The 21,787-nt window shown below is 38.1% G+C and overlaps 1 protein-coding gene across 5 annotated transcripts in view; it reads left to right on the top strand.

Moving 5' to 3' along the window:
* The window catches only part of PAICS (phosphoribosylaminoimidazole carboxylase and phosphoribosylaminoimidazolesuccinocarboxamide synthase), a 44,456-nt gene extending 27,123 nt beyond the window's left edge, over nucleotides 1-17,333 (top strand). For all 5 annotated transcript variants that reach the window (XM_006058348.4, XM_006058346.4, XM_006058351.3 and 2 more), the window contains 8 exons: nucleotides 3,150-3,347; nucleotides 9,586-9,764; nucleotides 10,880-11,059; nucleotides 11,158-11,271; nucleotides 12,705-12,788; nucleotides 13,645-13,825; nucleotides 15,404-15,562; nucleotides 16,996-17,333. In XM_006058348.4, coding sequence (XP_006058410.3) covers nucleotides 3,150-3,347; nucleotides 9,586-9,764; nucleotides 10,880-11,059; nucleotides 11,158-11,271; nucleotides 12,705-12,788; nucleotides 13,645-13,825; nucleotides 15,404-15,562; nucleotides 16,996-17,162 — 1,262 coding nt within the window. In that variant the 3' untranslated portion in view covers nucleotides 17,163-17,333. The remainder of the gene's footprint in view (nucleotides 1-3,149; nucleotides 3,348-9,585; nucleotides 9,765-10,879; nucleotides 11,060-11,157; nucleotides 11,272-12,704; nucleotides 12,789-13,644; nucleotides 13,826-15,403; nucleotides 15,563-16,995) is intronic.
* The last annotated feature ends 4,454 nt before the right edge of the window (nucleotides 17,334-21,787 follow it).

Genomic DNA, 21,787 nt, shown 5'->3' with positions numbered 1-21,787 from the left:
CTACAGCATCCTAACTGGTCTGTCATTTGGTGGTTTTCTTCCACCCAGCCCTGCCTCATCTCATTCTCCACACAGCAGCCATAATGGTCTTTGTAACAGACGTCTGCCATTTTACTGATGTGGTTAAGCTTTATGAGGTCTAAACTCAACCAGCGTGGTTTGTGAGACCTGAAGGATGAATAGTGGGATGGAGGGGGAGGAAACAGTGTTCAGGGCCTATGGAAGAGCATGTCAGAAGCCTGAGAGGAGGATTTAGAGATTACAGGAAGTTAGGGTTCTCAGTTAAGTTCAGCCACTCAGTTGTGTCCAACTCTTTGCGACCCCATGGACTGCAGCATGCCAGGCTTCCCTGTCCCATCACCAATGCCCAGAGTTTACTCAAACTCATGTCCATTGAGTCAGTGATGCCATCCAACCATCTCATCTTCTGTCGTCCCCTTCTCCTTGCGCCTTCAATCTTTCCCAGCATCATGGTCTTTTCCGGTGAGTCAGCTGTTCGCATCAGGTGGCTAAAGTATTGGAGTTTCAGCATCAGTCCTTCCAATGAATATTCAGGACTGATTTCCCTTAGGATGGACTGGTTGGATCTCCTTGCAGTCCAGGAGACTCTCAAGAGTCTACTCCAAAACCACAGTTCAAAAGCATCGATTCTTCCGTGCTCAGCTTTCTTTATAGTCCAACTCTCACATCCATACATGACCACTGGAAAAAACCATAGCTTTGACTAGACTGACCTTTGTTGGCAAAGTAATGTCTCTGTTTTTTAATATGCTGTCTAGGTTGGTCATAACTTTGCTTCCAAGGAGCAAGTGTCTTTTAATTTCATGGCTGCAGTCACCATCTGCAGTGATTTTGGAGCCCAGAAAAATAGTCTGTCACTGTTTCCATTGCTTCCCCATTTTTTGCCATGAAGTGATGGGACCAGATGCTATGATCTTAGTTTATTGAATGTTAAGTTTTAAGCCAACTTTTTCACTCTCCCCTTTCACTTTCATCAAGAGGCTCTTTACTTCTTTACTTTCTGCCATAAGGGTGGTGTCATCTGCATATCTGAGGTTATTGATATTTCTCCTGACAGTCTTGATTCCAGCTTGTGCTTCATCCATCCCAGTGTTTCTCATGATGTACTCTGCATATAAGTTAAATAAGCAGGGTGACAATATACAGCCTTGACATACTCCTTTCCCGATTTGGAACCAGTCTGTTGTTCCATGTCCAATTCTAACTGTTGCTTCCTGACCTGCATACAGATTTCTCAGGAGCCAGGTCAAGTGGTCTGGTATTCCCATCTCTTTCAGAATTTTCCACAGTTTATTGTGATCCACACAGTCAAAGGCTTTGGCATAGTCAATAAAGCAGAATTGATGTTTTTCTGGAATTCTCTTTGTTTTTCAATGATCCAGCAGATGTTGACAGTTTTGATCTCTGGTTCCTCAGCCTTTTCTAAATCCAGCTTGAACATCTGGAATTTTAACAGTTCATGTACTGTTGAAGCCTGGCTTGGAGAATTTTGAGCATTACTTTACTAGTGTGTAAGATGAGTAATTGTGTGGTAACTTGAGCATTCTTTGGCATTGCCTTTCTTTGAGTTGGAATGAAAACTGACCTTTCCCAGTCCTGTGGTCACTGCTGAGTTTTCCAAATTTGCTGGCATATTGAGTGCAGTTAGGGTTCTAGGAAGGGAATAAAGAAATCTGAATTTGGAGTGCTAAGTTAGTGCTACATCTTGGAAGGACCTTTTAAACCTTGTCAGTGAATCAAGACATCACAATAAGAGGATGGGGATTCATCCTCTGAATTATGTACCCTGCAGATGTAGCCATTGAGCTGAGCTGGTAACTGTTGAATTTAATGGTTATCTTCACTCCCTGTTGATGTGACCTCTGCCCCTTCTTCAGGTTTATCTCCTGCCTTTCCTTTGGACTTCTCAGCTGCTACCCCCAGCCCCTTCTCTGCCCAGCAGGAGTGTACACATACACACAGTGTTGCAAACTTGCTGAAGTTCTGCCATGCACTCCCTCACCCCCTGGTCTTCTTTCACTGCCACTCCCTACCTCTTGACCATTCCTTGGATCTCAGCCTAACCCTCACTTTGTTCTAGATGACAGAAGTTAGGTTAAGTGGTCCTGCTGTGAACCTGTGGTCCCATAGTCTCTGTATTTCTCACATTATACTTATTATGATGGTTAATTTCAGCTTCTCTCAGACTCTGGCCTCTAGAGAGCAGGAACATGGTTTACTGGTACATCCTTAGTACCTGGCACATGGACACTGAAAAATGCAGATGCTGAGAATGAGTCAATGTTTTGGAAGAATGAGGGGTGGTGATTTCTCCTCTTGGAAATTTTAAGTCCTTAAACTTCCATTATCCCTGATCTTCATCAAAATCATTCTTTCTAATGACCAAAGTCTACTTTTCTTTAAGTCTGATGACCTGCATCAATTGGATGCTCTTGTCCTTACTTCACACAGTTTTCTATAACTGTTAGTGAGGAGAGGGGTTCAAGGGTGGGGGGTAGGGAAGCAGGATTAGAATAATAGAAGTGCTTCCAGGTCCATTGACTGCAGTGGATGGAGGTGGCTCCTCTTGCACATCGACTTGAAATCAAGAAGACCATCGGGCTGAACTTGCCCATTTTGCTTGCCATGGAAAACAAAAGTCGGGGAAAATACAGCATTTTTCCTCCTGCAAGCTATTTTAGTTAATTGTATTATGAGTATATATATGAAATTACTAGTGTTGTCACATTAATCTTAATGTGTCTTAACTAATTCTACTTCAGTTCTACTGTGAGAGACAAATTGACAGTGGAAAGAGCACAACATAACATTAGATATCAGAAGACTTATGGTTTTTTCTGGCTCTGCCATTTCTTAACTATGCGGCATCTACCTTTTTGGTACTTAGTTTCCTAATCTGTATCAATTTGCATAATTGTAATTCTTGACAAAATTGTATGGATGAAATGTGATGGTGCGTTAAAATACTTTGTAGGGTATAAGGATCTATGCAGATGAGTTAATTTTTTATTAAAATTATTTAATTGCTCTGTATGCATACTGATTCATTATTCTAGATAATTTAATCTTCTCGATTATCTTTTACACGAAATTTCCTGAAATCTGATGTTTCCATTTTATTTCCACAGTACTGAAGATTGGTAAAAAACTCTATGAGGGTAAAACAAAAGAAGTCTATGAATTGTTGGATAGTCCAGGAAAAGTCCTCTTGCAGTCCAAGGACCAGATTACAGCAGGAAATGCAGCCAGAAAGAATCACCTTGAAGGAAAAGCTGCAATCTCAAATAAAATTACCAGCTGTATTTTTCAGTTGTTACAGGAAGCAGGTGAGTGGCTCTCCTAGTAGCCTCCCTGTTTGTGTCTCTCTCACATATACTTACTGGTCCTTTTTATTGGGAAATGACATTATTTGCGTTAATAAGATGTTGATTATCAGTAGATTTTTTTTTTCTGGTTGTTTTAGGAAGCAGGTAAGTGACTCACCTCTCATACACACCTCTCCAATCTCTTTAAGGAGGTTATTTGGATTAACAACGTGTTTGGGGATGCCTCGCATGCTATACTTATTTAAATTAAACCAGAAATTTAAATACCACTATAACACTTTACTTGGTTTGGAATTACTAAGTAGTATCATTTAGTTGAGAGGAATTTCATCAGTTTGCTACAGGTTTTGTCTGGAATGTATATCTTCTCTGCAACTTTCCTCTCCTAGGACATCTTAGGAAAGGCTTACCTATGAAGGAACTTAAGGAACTTAACCTGTGAAAGAAGCATATTCTGGTGTTTGGCAACTCTAATTGATTAATTTAATCCCTAAAATTCTGTGTACATAAATTTGCTCTGCCCCTTGGAGATAGTACAGAATTTCAAATCAAATCCCTCTTCCATTTGAAAGCCCTGAAAAGTAATTGAAGACTACAACCACACCTTCTCATCCTGCCATTCCTCACGTGAGGGATTTGAACTAGATCAAAGATCTCCAGGGTTACCTCCTACTCTAGACTGTTTCCAATAGTGAAATCTATTCGAAAGATGAAATCCAGATCAAAACATTCTGTGGAGGGCAATTGGAGTGAAAGAAACAAGATAATTCAAGTTAAATTCTTTCCATCAGCATGGAATAGGTTCTTGAGTACTTTTGCCTTTTCCAAAGTACCCTGTTTCCCATTTTTAATTACTTTGACAAAAAAATATGTTTAATTGCCAACCTAAATTGTCACCCATATCATAAATCGCTCTATACATTGAAGGTAAAAATACTACATAATTTTAAAGCACTTCCCTCAGTTCTTAAATACTGCAACCCAGGATTTTTACTTCATGGTTTCCTTGAGTGGTGGTTTTCCAGTAACTGAGTAGATTTCTAGAGAAAGCATCAAACTAGTGTTAGGTTCCGCTTGCAATAAAGATAAATGATCCTTTGATCTTTTTTTAACCTCACAAGTTAGCTCCTCCCCATACATGTTAAAATTTTTTATAGTTGCTTAACACTAAAATCCCATGGATGGAGGAGCCTGGTGGGCTGCAGTCCATGGGGTCGCGAAGAGTCAGACACAACTGAGCGACTTCACTTTCACTTTTCACTTTCATACATTGGAGAAGGAAATGGCAACCCACTCCAGTGTTCTTGCCTGGAGAATCCCAGGGACTGGGGAGCCTGTTGGGCTGCCTTCTGTGGGGTCGCACAGAGTCGGACACGACCGAAGTGACTTAGCAGTAGCGGTAACAACACTATAATTTGTTAACAATATAACTGGCTTCTGTATCCCTATAGTAGTATGTAGCTATAGGATTAAAGCAATGGAAGATATGTACAGGCCCGAGTTCTTTTATTTGTTTATTTAATAAGACACCATTCAGTGTACTTGCCAGGGCTTCAGGAGGGTGAATTACGGTGATGCAGTTTGACTCTGAAAGGCCTGCATCCAGCTGGGAAAGTTGGTCACACAAATGAAGTACTCCAGTAATTATCTATTTAGCACATGGAACATACCTAAAAGTTACTTGGTTCACAGAAAGTGTGGAAAGGTGCTTTCCAGGTTTTATGTACTGTGAAATTAAGGCAAATCTAAAAGTTTTTAAAATTCATAACAGATTATTAGTTTTAGGGCACAGATTAAGAGTTCTTTTAAGCCTTAGTTCTGCTTTATTGACTATGCCAAAGCCTTTGACTGTGTGGATCACAATAAACTGTGGAAAATTCTTCAAGAGATGGGAATACCAGACCACCTGACCTGCCTCTTGAGAAACCTATATGCAGGTCAGGAAGCAACAGTTAGAACTGGACATGGAACAACAGACTGGTTCCAAATAGGAAAAGGAGTACGTCCTGGCTGTACATTGTCACCCTGCTTATTTAACTTATATGCAGAGTACATCATGAGAAACGCTGGGTTGGAAGAAGCACAAGCTGGAATCAAGATTGCCAGGAGAAATATCAATAACCTCAGGTATGCAGATGACACCACCCTTATGGCAGAAAGTGAAGAGGAACTAAAAAGCCTCTTGATGAAAGTGAAAGAGGAGAATGAAAAAGTTGGCTTAAAGCTCAACATTCAGAAAACGAAGATCATGGCATCTGATCCCATCACTTCATGGGAAATAGATGGGGAAACAGTGGAAACAGTGTCAGACTTTATTTTTCTGGGCTCCAAAATCACTGCAGATGGTGACTGCAGCCATGAAATTAAAAGACGTTTACTCCTTGGAAGGAAAGTTATGACCAACCTAGATAGCATATTGAAAAGCAGAGACATTACTTTGCCAACAAAGATCTGTCTAGTCAAGGCTGTGGTTTTTCCAGAGGTCATGTATGGATGTGAGAGTTGGACTGTGAAGAAAGCTGAGCGCTGAAGAATTGATGCTTTTGAACTGTGGTGTTGGAGAAGACTCTTGAGAGTCCCTTGGACTGCAAGGAGATCCAACCAGTCCTTTCTAAAGGAGATCAGCCCTGGGTGTTCTTTGGAAGAAATGATGCTAAAGCTGAAACTCCAGTACTTTGGCCAACTCATGCGAAGAGTTGACTCATTGGAAAAGACTCTGATGCTGGGAGGGATTGGGGGCAGGAGGAGAAGGGGACGACAGAGGATGAGGTGGCTGGATGGCATCACCGACTCGATGGACGTGAGTATGAGTGAACTCTGGAAGTTGGTGATGGACAGGGAGGCCTGGCGTGCTGCGATTCATGGGGTCGCAAAGAGTCGGACACGACTGAGCAACTGAACTGAACTGATGCAGTTTTTACTTCTAATAGTTAAATGCTATGTCTAGTTGACCGTCAGAGGTCTGTTTAAAACTGCTTTCTTTATAACCATGGATATGTTCCAAATTAAGGTATTTCTGGAAATTTGAATGAGAAAAGCACCAAAATGAGAATCAGTAAATCAGGATTCTACTTTTCTCTTTGTCACTCATGAACAAACTGTAAAAGACTGCACAAATAATAGGTATAGATATAGGAAATAACACTGTACATCCTATATAGTGAAATAACACACAGGAATTTAGAAGTTCCTGGATTTAGTCTCTGTACTTAAAAATCAAAATTTAACCTTTTATGTTTCAGTTCCTTCTTGCACAGAAACCCACTGTGGTTACATTTAGACGTGATAGTAGTGATAGGACTAACAGTCTCACAGTTGTTAAACCACAGTTGGAGAGCTTGGAACCTTAATACAGGGATCAGGGATGGTGCCGGGATTAGCCGGGCTGATTAGCTGTCATACTTGGATGTTGTAATTCATAATGTGAAGTGACGAAGGCAATGGCAACCCACTCCAGTACTGTTGCCTGGAAAATCCCATGGACAGAAGAGCCTGGTGGGCTGCAGTCCATGGGGTCGCTAGGAGTCAGGCACGACTGAGCGACCTCACTTTCACTTTTCACTTTCATTCCTTGGAGAAGGAGATGGCAACCCACTCCAGTATTCTTGCCTGGAGAATCCCGGGGACAGAGGAGCCTAGTGGGCTGCCGTCTATGAGGTCGCACAGAGTCGGACACAACTGAAGCGACTTAGCAGCAGCAGCAGTAGTCTTGATAGGAGTTTTGAATTTTGTAAACAACTGAGACTAATGGGGGAAGTTCTTTGGTGTATGTGTTAGAAGCAGTCATTATACCATCTAAACTGAATCCCTTTTTCTTAGAAGCAGGTTTTTTTGTATGACTACCATAAGTTGATTCTGTAGTTTTGATTCCCTTAGATACAGGGGAGGACTTTCCTCTGAGTAACGGTAACTATTGTTTATGTTTAAGCAATAGATTTGGATACTAGTCTGTAAAGCTTGATAGACAATGAGCAGATATGACTACTGGGTAAAAAGAGCTCTTTGACCTAGTTATGTAGTTACCACCTCAAGTCAAGGATTGATTTAAATTCCTGACTGCCCAAGAGCCCAATCATTTGTTAAAGATTAAAGTGGCCTAAGTATTTTACATACACTTTTAGCATTCTTTCCCAGAGTTCCTGTCTATACAGTATCCAGCAGTTTATTCTTTTCCCTATTTTAATTGAATCTTCCTGGTCAAACCCAGAGGGAATACAAAGAAAACCATACAAGTTTCAGAACTGGATAGTGCATTTTAGGTCCAGGCTCCATTACTTACTAGCAGCATGACCTCACTTATTAAATTATTTCTGTTAGCCTCTACTTCTTTCACTGTAAAAAGTGAATGATAGCAGCTAGTTTAAAAATTTTATGTATGGTTAAATGAGATAACATGTAAAAAACACTTAGCATGCTGCAAGGTTTCCATAAATGTAGGTTCCCTTCACCTGTGGATACTTAACATACATACGTAAGATCAAAGATCTTCAGTCCTTTGGTGATAAAAATTTGATCTTATTAGAGGTTTAAATTGGGATTGGAGGTACTAATATTGTAGCCTAAAGATGAGCATAATTATGTTAAACCCATGCAGGTTTCCAGGAGATTTTAATTCACATTAGTGTGATGATATAATAACACCTCTAGGAGAGTATAGCATAAAGCAGCCTACAGAGTTCAGACAGTGTGGGTTGGAAACCCTGCCTTGCCTAGTAGTAGCCTACATAACTACTGTGTCTCAGTGTTACCCGTTTCTTGGGAAGATCATCACACCTTATCAGGTATTAGGAGGATTAAGCAAAAAGAAACCGAATTTATAGTGCCTGACCTAAGGTAGGTTGTGCAAATTGTGGTAAAATATACACACATAAAATTTACCATGTTAGCTGTTTTTAAGTGTACAGTTCACTGACGTTTAAGTCTGTTGACAGTGTTGTGCAACCCATTGCCACTATCAATTTCCAGAACTTTTTCATCATTCCGGACTGAAACTCTGATCCATTAAACAATAATCTCCCCAGGTAACCTCTGTCCTACTTTCTGTCTCTATGAATTTGCCTACTTTAGGTATCTCCTATAAGTAGAATTACAGTTTTAACCTTTACTTAACTTAGCATAATGTTTTCAGGAATCATCCATGTTGTAGCATGTATCAGAAAGTCCTCCTTCTTGTAACTGAGTAGTAATTCATTGTGTGTAAACTACATTTGGTCTGTCCACTCCACTTATCTCTTGTTGGACACTCTGGTCCTTTCCTCCCTTCTGGTTCCTGTTAATAGCCAAAACATTGTGAGCATAGTGAACACTGGTGTTCACATACCTGTTTGAGTCCCTGCTTTCAGTCCTTTTGTGTACATGTGGAATTGCTGCAACATACAGCTTATCATATATTGAAACTGTTATTAGAGAAGTTATTTTCCAAGGCCACCACATAAAGTAGCCCCAGTCCCAAACATCACAAGGCAGCCTTTTATCTTAGTTTCCCAGTAACAGTTTGAGAAAGAGAGAAGAGAGGAGGGAAAAATATTTTCTTTGCTTTTAGCCAGATTGGTCACTGTGTTCCTACTGGTAATCTGTTGAATGCCTTTTTCAAGGATTATTTGCTTTAAATATTAAGAGAAAAATGCTGTCCAAAATTTAGGGCTGTATCTGATTGTGATAAATTAGTATTTTACAAGGCCCATATAATACTGGACCAATGAATGTGACAGTCCTGCCACCAGATCTGATTTAGAGATAATTCAGCGCCATTTAGGTACTTACGTGCCTTGTGCAGTTAGGTGCACAGTGGTAGAGAAGACACTTAAATATTTTTTGAAAGAATGAATGAAGAGACACTGGAACTCAGATTTTTAGAATCCGTATATAATTTGCCTTGCAATGTAAAATGAATGTTCCTGAATATTTTGATAGGCAGTAGAAAGCCATATTAAAATTTTTTTCCTACTTCTGCCTGTTTAAAAAAATATATATTTATTTTTGATAGTGCCATTTAAGGGTAATGCATTGGGGTATGCAGGGTTTTTTTTTTTAATTGGAGGATAATTGCTTTACAATATTGTGTTGGTTTCTGCCATACATTGATTGGTATGTCCCCTCTCTCTTGAACCTCCCTCCTACATCCCTACACAGAGTTTTTGTTTTGCTTTTTATAAAGGGTAGAGTTTTATTATGCCTCAGATCTAACTTTTTAAATATAATTTTAATGCTTTTTTTTCTTTTTGTCATCAATATGTAGGTATCAAAACTGCTTTCACCAAAAAATGTGGGGAGACAGCTTTCATTGCACCTAAGTGTGAAATGATTCCAATTGAATGGGTTTGTAGAAGAATAGCAACTGGTTCTTTTCTCAAAAGAAATCCTGGTGTTAAGGAAGGATATAAGTTCTACCCACCTAAAGTGGAGATGTTTTTTAAGGTAATTATTTTATACCTCCCTGTCTTACTGTAACTGAGCAACAAGTTTATCACAGAGCCAAAAGATTTAAATACTATTTAAGCTTTGTTTTTTCTGTTTAAGTTTTTGATACTAAAATTACCATTCCAGAAATATTTGTGGTGAATGTACACTTCAGTTAGTAATGATAATTCAAAAATTTAGGAGAAAATGTCTTTGAAAATCTATTTATCTTACATTGGAACAAGACGATGAATAAAAAGAACACATTGAAATTAGCAGTTAGTAGGAAGAAGAGAAAAGGAACAATTCAGTAAATTTTAAAATCTACTGTTGAAGACTAATATGAGGGATCTTTTTATAGTCTGATACAGAAAATTGTTGTTAATGTGTCTTATAAGCAGAATCATACAACAAAAGATGTAGGAGTCAACAGTTATGAATTTGTATTGGTTCTCTTTACTGAAACTGCTTTTCTTTTTTCATGCTTTTAAGCATATTTCTTCTATTTCAGAAGCAGTGTCATTGTGTATCAGTGAACTGCACAGTTTAAAGCATTTGTCTTATGATTATAATTATACAAATCAAGAATCCATAAAAGAAAAACTTAATGTACAGTTGGGACACTACTTAAAATAAAATGAAAGTATTTTATTTTTTTTCCAATCTCTTTATATTGTATGAAGTCTCTTGAATTATCAAGTAACGTTCTTGAAGACTTATAGTCTTGTATAAATTCTTACCGAAAGTAAGGTCAAGGGATTATGAAAGTTGCTTTCTGGAAGGATTTTGTTCGAGTAGAATGTGTTTTGGTCTTCTTACCATCTCTGTTGACTGATTAAGAAAAAATAAAAATCATAAACTTCTATTTAAATTATTTATATAGAGAAAACAAATTCTTTAAAAGTACTTTATGACTTAGAATAAGTTACTCCAAAATATTGAATTTTAAAGTAGCTATTGAAAATAGAAAAGTTTAAAATGAATGTTGTGAATTAAAGAGTATTTTAAACAAAAATTAAATCTTTAACGAAAATGAATGTTTCTGAGAAATTCATCATGCTCAGTTTATCTGAAAATTTCAAATATTTTATATTTATATTTAAGTTACTTGTACTCCTATACTTTTTTCTCAGGATGATGCCAATAATGATCCACAGTGGTCTGAGGAACAGCTAATTGCTGCAAATTTTTGCTTTGCTGGACTTGTTATAGGACAAACTGAAGTGGATATCATGAGTCATGCTACGCAGGCTATTTTTGAAATACTGGAGAAATCCTGGTTGCCCCAGAACTGTACACTAGTTGATATGAAGGTACAAATAAAATGGTGATTTGAAAGTAAAGATTATAACTGAGAAATGTCTTTAGTAGTATAGTTTTGAAAAACTCTTTGTTGATATGCTGTTTCTAGATTGAATTTGGTGTTGATGTAATCACCAGAGAAATTGTTCTTGCTGATGTTATTGATAATGATTCCTGGAGACTCTGGCCATCAGGAGATCGAAGCCAGCAAAAAGACAAACAGGTAGGTTATACTTCAGGCTTGCTTTAATCCTTTGCAAGATCAGGCTGGGATAAAAGAGAAAGGGAAGATGGGAGGAAAAGGAAGGGCAGTTATTGTTTCTGACGACATGAGCCCGAGTTGTTGATTGCTATTTATTTTTAAAGATAAATATCTTCTATGTTTTATATATCCTGGAGAAAAGGATAGGAATAATACTTTACATTTATGAAGCAGATTTCTCATTTATTATCTCACACAGAGCAAATATTACCCTTTTTTGATTAATTAAAAACTAAGGCTCTAAGGTGATAGATATCTTCACAATTAACAAAAGTAAGTGACAGGGCTTGTCTGATAAGTGGCCTGACCTGAGGTGACCTCTAAAAATAGTTTGCTATTCACTTGACCCAGAGAACTCTACAAAATCATGAAAATCAAGGGGTTCAAATCTTCATGTTAAGAACACTCATGAAAATGCCCAGGGTATGCATATCTGAAAAGCCACCAGTCTGAAAGATGTCCCTTTATGGAAGCTATCTGTGTCATCCATCGTTACAATGGTGGAGTTGGTAGGTGTGCCGAAGCCAAACGGTGGGGCTGGATGCAGGGTCAGTGGCCCAAAAAGAGTGCTGAATTTTTACTGCACATGCTCAAAAATGCAGAGGGTAATGCTGAACTTAAGAGCTTAGATGTGGATTCTCTGGTCATTGAGCACATCCAAGTGAGCACAGTGGTCAGATCATCCCATACATGAGCTCTCCCTGCCACACTGAGATGATCCTTCCTGAAAAAGAACAGATTGTTCCTAAACCAGAAGAGGAGGTTGCACTGAAGAAACAAAGACTTAAGACCTGGGAATAATTGCTGCCCCCCTCCCCAAAAAAATGCAAGTAAAAGTTTTTAAAAACGAGCAAGTGGCAGATGTGGAACTCTATCCCAGGTCTTAAAGATCTTACCAAGCTCCAATTCTGTTCTTTCCTATGAAAAAAACAAAATTAGGGCAAGATCTTCTCTATACTTAATATGTAAGAACTGTCAGGGCAGCTAATTATAATTGCTCGTGTAGGAAACAGTTATCTTTGAAACTGCAAGAATTCATCACTATCTGAACTTTCTCTAGACTAATTAAAGAAATGAGTTTGTAGGCTCAGATATATTTTTCAGATTTATCTTTTGCTATGCAAACTTCATAATCTGTACCCTAAACTCAGAAACCGAGTCATTTCAGATAGGAAGAATATTACTAGTGGAATACTTTACCCAATCTCCTTTTCAGTCAGTAAACTCGGACTCTCCGAACTGACTTGGGTGTGGGAATGGGGTGCGAGGTCATGAGTCTCTATAATGGTGGCTCAGATCAACCTTCTCTGCTTGCCGGATGTAGTTGCTGGGTGTTTGGGGTTGGGGTCTCATGCATGTCTGGTATTTATATTCTAAGCTTTCTTATTTTCTAGTCATATCGTGATCTCAAGGAAGTAACTCCTGAAGGGCTACAGATGGTAAAGAAAAATTTTGAGTGGGTTGCAGAAAGAGTAGAGGTAAGCCTTTCATTGTCTTATGTATTTTTCTCCAAGAAAATTTTGCTTCAGAAAGAAGCAAAAATGAGAGGGTGCAGTGCTTTTCTTTTTTCCAGTGACTTTTAAAGAAAGGAGCACTTAAAAAAAATGTCCCAGCTGAATTATCCTCACTGGGACACTGGAACCCGCTGCAGTGAAACTGGCCAATCTGCTTCTCCCAAATACTATTGGGAAACCTGGAATCCTTTCCTCCTTGCCCCCTGCAGGGGAACCTTATATTTCCTACTCACCTTTCTGTTGCTACTCGGAGTCCCTAGCAAGAGTATAGAATTGGAACTCCATGTGACATTAAAATGTCACTTTAAAGTTTATGTTTTTATTATTGCTATAATTCCATGGAAAATGAATGGGGTTTATGGTTATCCAAGGATAATAACTACTTTTTAGAACATCATTTCCATGGGAAGGTGCATTTTGAATTCCACACAACTAGTTTACAAAGATTTATAACATGACTTCTATCTTGGCTGATTATGCCTTAAAACATGTTAAACAGAATGTACTAAAAATCTTCAATGAACTATTTTACAGCTTCCTGAATATTAATTGTTTTTTATTATAATAGTAAACAATTTATCTGATTAAAAATCAGATGTTTTTAATCACGTGTTAACTAGGAAGGCCACTTTCTTTTATATAGAGAGGTTATTTTGAAAAATCCTCTATCATTTTGTTCTGCTTGTCTTAAATTTGGTTTCTTAAGGAAATACTGTGTTAAGTTGTAATTTTACTATAAACTGTTCTTACAGTACTCATTCCCATATTTATCCATTTTTATCTTTGCCTTCTTTTGCATATTCATGTTTTTCTTTTCCAGTTGCTTCTGAAACCAGAAAGTCAGTGCAGAGTTATAGTATTGATGGGCTCAACCTCTGATCTTAATCACTGTGAAAAAATTAAGAAGGCTTGTGGAAATTTTGGCATTCCATGTGAACTTAGGGTCACCTCTGCCCATAAAGGACCAGATGAAACTCTGAGGATTAAAGCTGAGTATGAAGGTAAATGTTGAATAAATAGAGCATTTCAGGAAGTTCTCCTGATTCTGCCCCAAAATTTTATGTTTAGACTAATAATGCTGAAAAATAATTTTCCACATTTCCAAGGGAAAAAATTTTAAACTTTCAAGGTGTTTGCCTCCAGAATTTTTAAGGTACTCTAGGAGCTTATAGAAGAATGAATCAGGGAGAAAAAATGGAAAATGCAAACATGGGAGGAAAATGAAGACTAGAATTAGTCCTTACCTAATCCCCTCAAGCACTGTTTCTAGTACCCTGTAACAGAAAATAGACCCTACATCAGTTACAGAAGAAAGGGCTGAGGTTGAAGCCACAGGTCCTCTCAGGTATCTAATGGTTGACCTTTCCTGGGAGACAGTCAAACATGAAAGAACAATTTCAGAATTTAGTATATAAAAGAAATGTCTTGATGGGATAGCATCTAAAATAAGGAGCCCTATAGACTGGAATGATTCTCAACTGGAGAAAATATTGGTTGTATATTCCTTCTAAAAGTAGTTGCTATATAGGAGTATAGTTATTGAATTTTTAAGAGCTTTTTTGGGGGGTGGGTGGAGGTCAGACCTCTACGATAAGCTAATAAAAACCAGATCTCTTTCTCTCCAGAAAAATGCAAACATAAAATTTTGGGTTCCAAGTAGATTGCTGTAGGAAACAGAAATAACTTATGAATTTATGAAAGAATAAGATGTTTATGAGATGTGATAAAAAATTTATTGAAGGGTCTTAAATATTTGGGTACTCTATTATTGAATTCAATTCCTCAAGAAGTGTCACTCAACCTCTAGTCTCTATTAACTGTGCATCTCCCATACCCTGCTGGTTGGAGGACAGCAAGATAGATGCTGGTTCAGGTGGTGTCATTCTTTGCTTCAGTGAGCCAAAGCACCAATAGTAGAAGGGGCCTTTGAACATTCCTTGTCTCATACCCGTGTTTTAACACCTCCTTAATGCTACAGATCTCAAAGATCGTCAAAACTATTCTTGCTGCTTCATTACTTGACATCCAGTAAGTGGCAGGATGAACCTTGTATTTTGAATATATTTAATAATAGTGTCTTAATATAGTGCTTTATCTAGAGACTACTGTTAAAGGAACTCAGGCAGTTACTACACAGAGACCCCCCCTTTTTTTTTTTTTTTTTTAGTGATTAATTAGCTTCTTTTTTTTTTTAAATTTTATTTTATTTTTAAACTTTACATAACTGTATTAGTTTTGCCAAATATCAAAATGAATCCGCCACAGGTATACATGTGTTCCCCATCCTGAACCCTCCTCCCTCCTCCCTCCCCATTCCATCCCTCTGGGTCGTCCCAGTGCACCAGCCCCAAGCATCCAGTATCGTGCGTCGAACCTGGACTGGCAACTCATTTCATACATGATATTTTACATGTTTCAATGCCATTCTCCCAAATCTTCCCACCCTCTCCCTCTCCCACAGAGTCCATAAGACTGTTCTATACATCAGTGTCTCTTTTGCTGCAGAGACCCCTTTTTTAAAAATTATCTTGAAATCTCTTTTGAGTGCTTAGTGTAATTATAACTTGTAATTTACCTAGGAGATGGAATTCCTACTGTATTTGTGGCAGTGGCAGGCAGAAGCAATGGTTTAGGGCCGGTGTTGTCTGGTAACACTGCATATCCAGTTATCAGCTGTCCTCCTCTCACTCCAGACTGGGGAGCTCAGGATGTGTGGTCTTCTCTTCGATTACCCAGTGGTAAGATAACTAAATCTTCTAAAAGCTTTTATTCACAAGCTTCAAATATGCACAATGGTAGAGAGAATAACATAATGAAATTTTACATACCTGTTACCCAGCTTCAGAAATTCACATCTTGTTGCATCTGTAGCCCTCTTCCTGCTGCATTATATAAAGCAGATCTGAGAGATGATGGCATTTTATACTTAAATACTTATTTTCTAAGTGATAAAGACTAATTTTAAGATCATAACCATGATACCACATTCACATCTGTCCTCTGATATGTCCCCATAGGGACTGACTTTTCTTAAATTAATTTAATTTAATTTAATTTAATTTAATTAATTTAATTTAAATAGTTATATAGTAAGTAGTGGATCTGTATAAATTGAGTTATTAATACAAATTAAATATCCTTGTGATTTATACTTTATTCTTATTGGGGATCATGAGAATCAAAGAGCCTGATGAATTTCAAGAGTATTTAGGGAAATTGGAGCTTTTGTATCTATAACCTATCTAGTCCTTGACTCTAATGACATAATAGTCCCACCTGAAGAAACTGAAGAACTTACTTGGTTACCAAGGAGAGAAGGGGGTTATGGGATGAATTGGGAGGTTAGGATTGACATACACACACTATTATGTATAAAATAGATAACTAATGAGAACCTACTATATAGCACAGGAAACTCTACTCAGTGATCTGTGGTGACCTAAATGGGAGGGAAATCTAAACAAGTAGATACATGTGTATGTATGACTGATTGACTCTGCTGTACAGCAGAAACTTACAGTACATTGCAAAGCAGCTATACTCAAAAAAAAAAAAGAAAAAAGGCCACCATGGCTTTAGCTAAAGAAACCAAAACTCTGCCTGAGCAATGTGTGGCCCCCTAAGAAGTTACTTACTCTACTGTCTTATAGATCTGTTGAATTAGTATTGAATGTATAATCTAATATTTCTTATTTTGTGGATTTGACTTTTATCACTTCTTAAGAATGATTCAAGTGCAAAGACAAAAGGAATAGCTAGAAAATGACCAAAAGAACATACCTCAAGTTTGCCTAAGAACGGATGATTCTACCCAATTAACCTCATGCTTTATTTTATTTTGTTTCTGTTGGCCTTTTACCAGGGAGTTAAGGGATAGTATATATGGAAAGAACTTTGCAAAAGGTAAATTTCTTTGCAAGTAGATTCAATGAGAAGAATGATAGTTGTATATAAAATACCTGTTCCTAGCTGATGAATATTATTTATCACTTTTTCACTCCAGATAGTAAAGATGGAAACTCTATCCACAGATCCTACTTTAGAAAAGGATAATATAGTAGCTTTATTGTCTGTGGCTGGTGTGGCTTCTGAGAGTATAGAATAGTTTGCTAGGTGGTATTTTCATTTTATTAATTTACAGCTCAATTTTCCATCTTTTCTGAACCAATAGGTCTTGGATGTTCGACCATCCTTTCTCCAGAAGGATCAGCTCAGTTTGCTGCTCAGATATTTGGATTAAATAACCATTTGATCTGGGCCCGACTGCGAGCAAGTGTATTAAACACATGGATTTCCTTGAAGCAGGCTGACAAGAAAATTAGAGAGGCCAGTTTATAAGAAAGAACATCACTGCATTTTTTTAAGGAGGAAAACTATAATATTCTGGTTTATCTGCCCCCCCAAAAAAATCAAGATGAAAAGATTTTAAATCATTGAGAGAAAAATAAAATTTGTAAGTGAATAAATGCTTTTCTCGATTCATGGATTAATAAAATGTGTACATATTTATTAATGTCTCTTTATAAGGAGTGAAATTACTATACATGCAAAATTAATCTCTTACCCACATACGGTCATTATTAGGTAGACAGTATAATTAATTATATTTATTAAATGCTAATAATGCCCTGTTACAGAGCTCTAAAGTTATTACTTGACTTTCTATATCTCAGCCCATAAGTTTTAGAAATGTAAAATGGTTGTATCTTAGGGTGGTTAAGCACAATATAGGCCTTTATCACAGTATGATCTTAACAAAATTCTAAGGGCATGGTTTTTTATTTGCAGTCATTATGTCAGGAAATGATGTTGTATTTAGCTATAGATAGAGATGAAGTTTGGGTTTGACATTGCCTTTTTTTTGACAAAAGCCAAGATTGTTGCTAGGGCTAAGAAAGACAAGATGAAGGGGCACTGAGGACGCCATATAGAGAACTTCTGAGAACTTAACTGTTAACTGTTAAGGCAGTTTCCAAGGGGAAAAAAAGTAATTACCTTTGCCATTGCAAAGATTTAGTAAATCTTACTTGGCTCTGTAGGTCATAAAATTCTTTTCATTCTAATATATATTGTAGTCAGACTAACAATTCCCAGCCTACCATCATTTTCAGAAATTGGAATCTCCCAGTTAATGACCATAACTAGTTTCTTTCTTGTTAATAGTATTAAGCCTGGGCAGTATACCCAGCAAAATGTACCTCTAAAGGAGCAGTTATTACTGAGAAGTATTACAGTTCATCATGAGTCTATAAACCATATTTGGAAGTCAGTATTACATTATGCAGCCTTGGGAATTTTACAGATCGTTTAAAGTTTTATCCAAGTGTCCACACAGCCCTTAAGCTTGCATGTAAAAATTTATAAATGTTCACTTTGAAAAGAGGGCAGTTTTTACCAATTAATCAATGTCCCTCCCTCTCTTCCCACCCACACCACCCCCCAACCCCCAATGCTGAGTCTCTGCTACAGATGAAATTCTGAAAACTTTTGCCACTGGCCTACACTGTCTGTGCTTTTTCACCTTCCTGTCAGCTGTTAACAAGGTAGCATCTCATCACTTTAACATGTTCTCTTTAGGGTATAATTGACTTGATTATTCCTTTTCTTGGGCTAGACACCAAATACTCTTTCACTTAATTATTGGTATTTCCTGCTGTTCAGTCCATCGTTTACAAATAGTGCTAGAATAATCATCTTTATAGTGAATGTCTATGGACTTGTATTTTCAGCTTTCCATTTCCCTCTGAATGCTCCAAACTTAACCCATCTTCCAAGCCTATAGCTTGCTATACTCACTGTCCCAAATCAGAAGCTTGATTTTATCCTTGATAGTTTTCTCTGGGAGAAGGAAATGGCAACCCACTCCAGTGTTCTTGCCTGGAGAATCCCAGGGACGGGGGAGCCTGGTGGGCTGCCGTCTATGGGGTCACACAGAGTCGGACACGGCTGAAGCGACTTAGCAGCAGCAGCAGTTTTCTCTGACCTTTTGATTTTTAACTCATCACCAAGTCTTGAATTTACCATTTATCCATCCTCAAAAAATACAGAAATCTCAAGCAAGGGTCAAATTCTGTTACTAGCCTGGTCTAGATCTTCATTCTCAACCTAACCTTTTCGAAGATTGTCCAAGGACTTAGAACATAAACTCTTAAATAAGTTTCTTTTGCAACATAGACTCCTTTGAAAATAAGAACACTGCTGATCCTCTGTCTAGAAAATTGCACAGAATTTCTCAGTATGTTCCACTGGTTCCTGGGTTCCCTTGAAATCTGTCCATAGTCTGTAGGTTAAGAATCACTGATGTAACCTATCAAGGGAACTTGCTTTTCTCATAGTTTTCAGACTTAGAATGTCCTCATGTCATTAAAATTGTGTTACTAGGGCTTCATCTTCACTGTCTCCATTAAACCTTCCCTAATAAGCCTTCCTGTAGCAACAATGACTACAAGTACTTTCTCTGTTGGATTGTAAGTTCCCAAAGAGGAGAAAATATAGTTTTACAGTTTATTTACCTTATGCGCTGATGTGCTATGCCTAGCTGTCTGCTAGAAATGGGGGAAATTGTAAAAGTCATGTCCTGCTTAGTTTTCTACCTTAAGTTAGATCACATTAGATCACAAGAACAATTAAAAAGATTTGATCTTAACATCTTTGAACTTGGGTTTCTTAAGGTCTCTGAATACAGTTGTTATAGTTGTTGGCTGCTATTTCAGCTCTTCTGTCCCCACCTAGCAAAAGCTCTGACTGTTTTTGTGCAGTACATAAAAATGTCAAACAGACTGGTGGGTAGGACTGACCTCTCAATAGTATAGTTCATCAATGCTAGAGTAAATACTTGTTTAAAAAGTGTTTTAACTGTGTTCTAAGAAGTAACTTACACAAACCTACCTGGTTTGCCATCTTTGGATGTTTATACTTTGTGGGCTTGTAGTTAAAAAGAGGAAGAAAAATTGTGTCCAAATAACTCACTAGTTTATATCATAAAGCCACACTTAAAATTGCTTTGCTTTAATGCCTTCTGAAATGTAAACAATGCAGCCAAATAAAAGACAAAGATAAGCTCTTGTGTGAAGATTTATTCATTTATCCACGTGTGAAATACATGTTTTGCCTGATTTTATTCTAGGTCCTAGGAAAGTAACAACAGAGACAAGGCCTTCACGCTCACAAAATTTACATTTTATTTGGGATAACCATAAAAGATAAAGCGGATAGGTTTGAGGAAGTATAAGTGCACATGAAGAATGACCAAGGTGAGAGGACAGTGATTGGGTATGAGGAATGTTTTTGAGGCAAGCAGGGCAGGATGTAAAGAGCAAGCCATGCAAAGATACGGGGAAATAGTTTCCCAGACTAAGGGAACAGAAAGTAAAATAGCTTTGCCTTTTTGAGGACCTGCAAACATGCTAATACTGGCTTTCCTCAGAAAGCCAATGAAAACTTAATTTCAGTGGAGCTTTTCTCACAACTTCAAACATTTGGGGAAGAGTTGTTAACCTAGCATGGTGATACAGTAAAGATAGCAGTGGCCATGAGCTGGACATAGTTTCAGTTCACAAGGAACTCAGATCAGGGGAGAAATAAGCAAAAAGTCATTCAGTTAAAAAGTTGAGTACCAAGTATATGCCAGGATGTGGGCTAGATACTAGGGATGCTACAGTAAACAAGGCAAATATAGTCCATCTGGAGAGAGGCCTTAAACAATGAGCAGTGCTCAGAAGTAGAGAACTCCATTAGAGCCTGTAATGAGGAAACTTGCATAGTCTGCGAAGACAAAAGAGGTAACTTTTAACCTAGGACCAGATAAGATAAAGAACAGAAATAATGAAGGATGAAAAAGAATGAGTTAGATTGCTGGCAAAGACGGGGCAGGGCAGCGGCAGGAACTGGTAGAATCCAGACAAGAAATGAGTCCAGACTAGGCGTTCAATAAAATGTTCATTCTCATCAAGAGTACCCACCAAGGACTTCCCTGGTGATCCAGTGACAAAGACTCGGTCCTCCCAATGCAGGGGGCTGGGCTTGATCCTGGTCAGGGAACTAGATCGCATACACCCGCAACGAAAACACGGGACCCTCCCCCCGCCGCCCCCGCCGCCCCTACCCCGCCCCAACTAAGACCTGCCACAGGTCTTAAATGAATAAACGAAATTTTGTTTATACGAATAAATGTTTAAAAAATAACAAATATTAAAATATTCAATAGTATTCTGTCCTGACATTCAAACACATCTTAAAGTCTTAAAAAACCTTGATCCCCGCCCCATGTCTACTTGAGTGCTTACTATGCCAGAAGGCATGAAGTATCGTTTATCTCTGGAACGATATATCTATATCTATATATATATATATATTTTTTTTTTATGGAACACTTCACGAATTTGCGTGTCATCCTTGAGCAGGGGCCATGCTAATCTGAAACAATGATATATTATCCCTATTTTTACAGCCGGGAAAACTGGGACTCTAATAATACGGTCACAAAGCCAGGAACTGAACCTGGGTATTCTCACCTCAAAACACCTTTTTCTTACTGCTAACTGCTCTCGAAATGCAAAACAAAGGATAGACAAAGGGTTTTCACCAAACTGTTTTGCACTTGATTCTTTTCTTCCGTGCGTCTCCTCATAGTCGTTTCTCTGCGTGAACCTGACCCAGAACTAACCCGTTTTCCTAATCACCTTTCAAGATCCCCTTCAAATACCAATACCTCTATGAAGTATGCCCGGGCAGCAAGAAGCCGTCTCTCCCTCTCCCCTTCTCTCCTACTCTTTCAAATGGCTCCCTACAGTTTGTAGTTGGTATTTTATCATGCCGTAGACCTTTCATTTCATCTTCCACAGACTTCGGCCTCGCTCCGCCTTTAGTGACCTGGACACTTCTCCGCCCCCAGCGGTCGCCCCGGAAACGCACGCTACTTTTAGCTGAATCTGTTCGGTGAATCCTTTCAACCTCCTCCTGGG

Source organism: Bubalus bubalis, chromosome 7 (assembly GCF_019923935.1).
Source record: "Bubalus bubalis isolate 160015118507 breed Murrah chromosome 7, NDDB_SH_1, whole genome shotgun sequence".
Classification (NCBI taxonomy): domain Eukaryota; kingdom Metazoa; phylum Chordata; class Mammalia; order Artiodactyla; family Bovidae; genus Bubalus; species Bubalus bubalis.
Note: the sequence above shows the minus strand (reverse complement) of the source record. Positions and strands in the feature narration are given on the sequence as shown.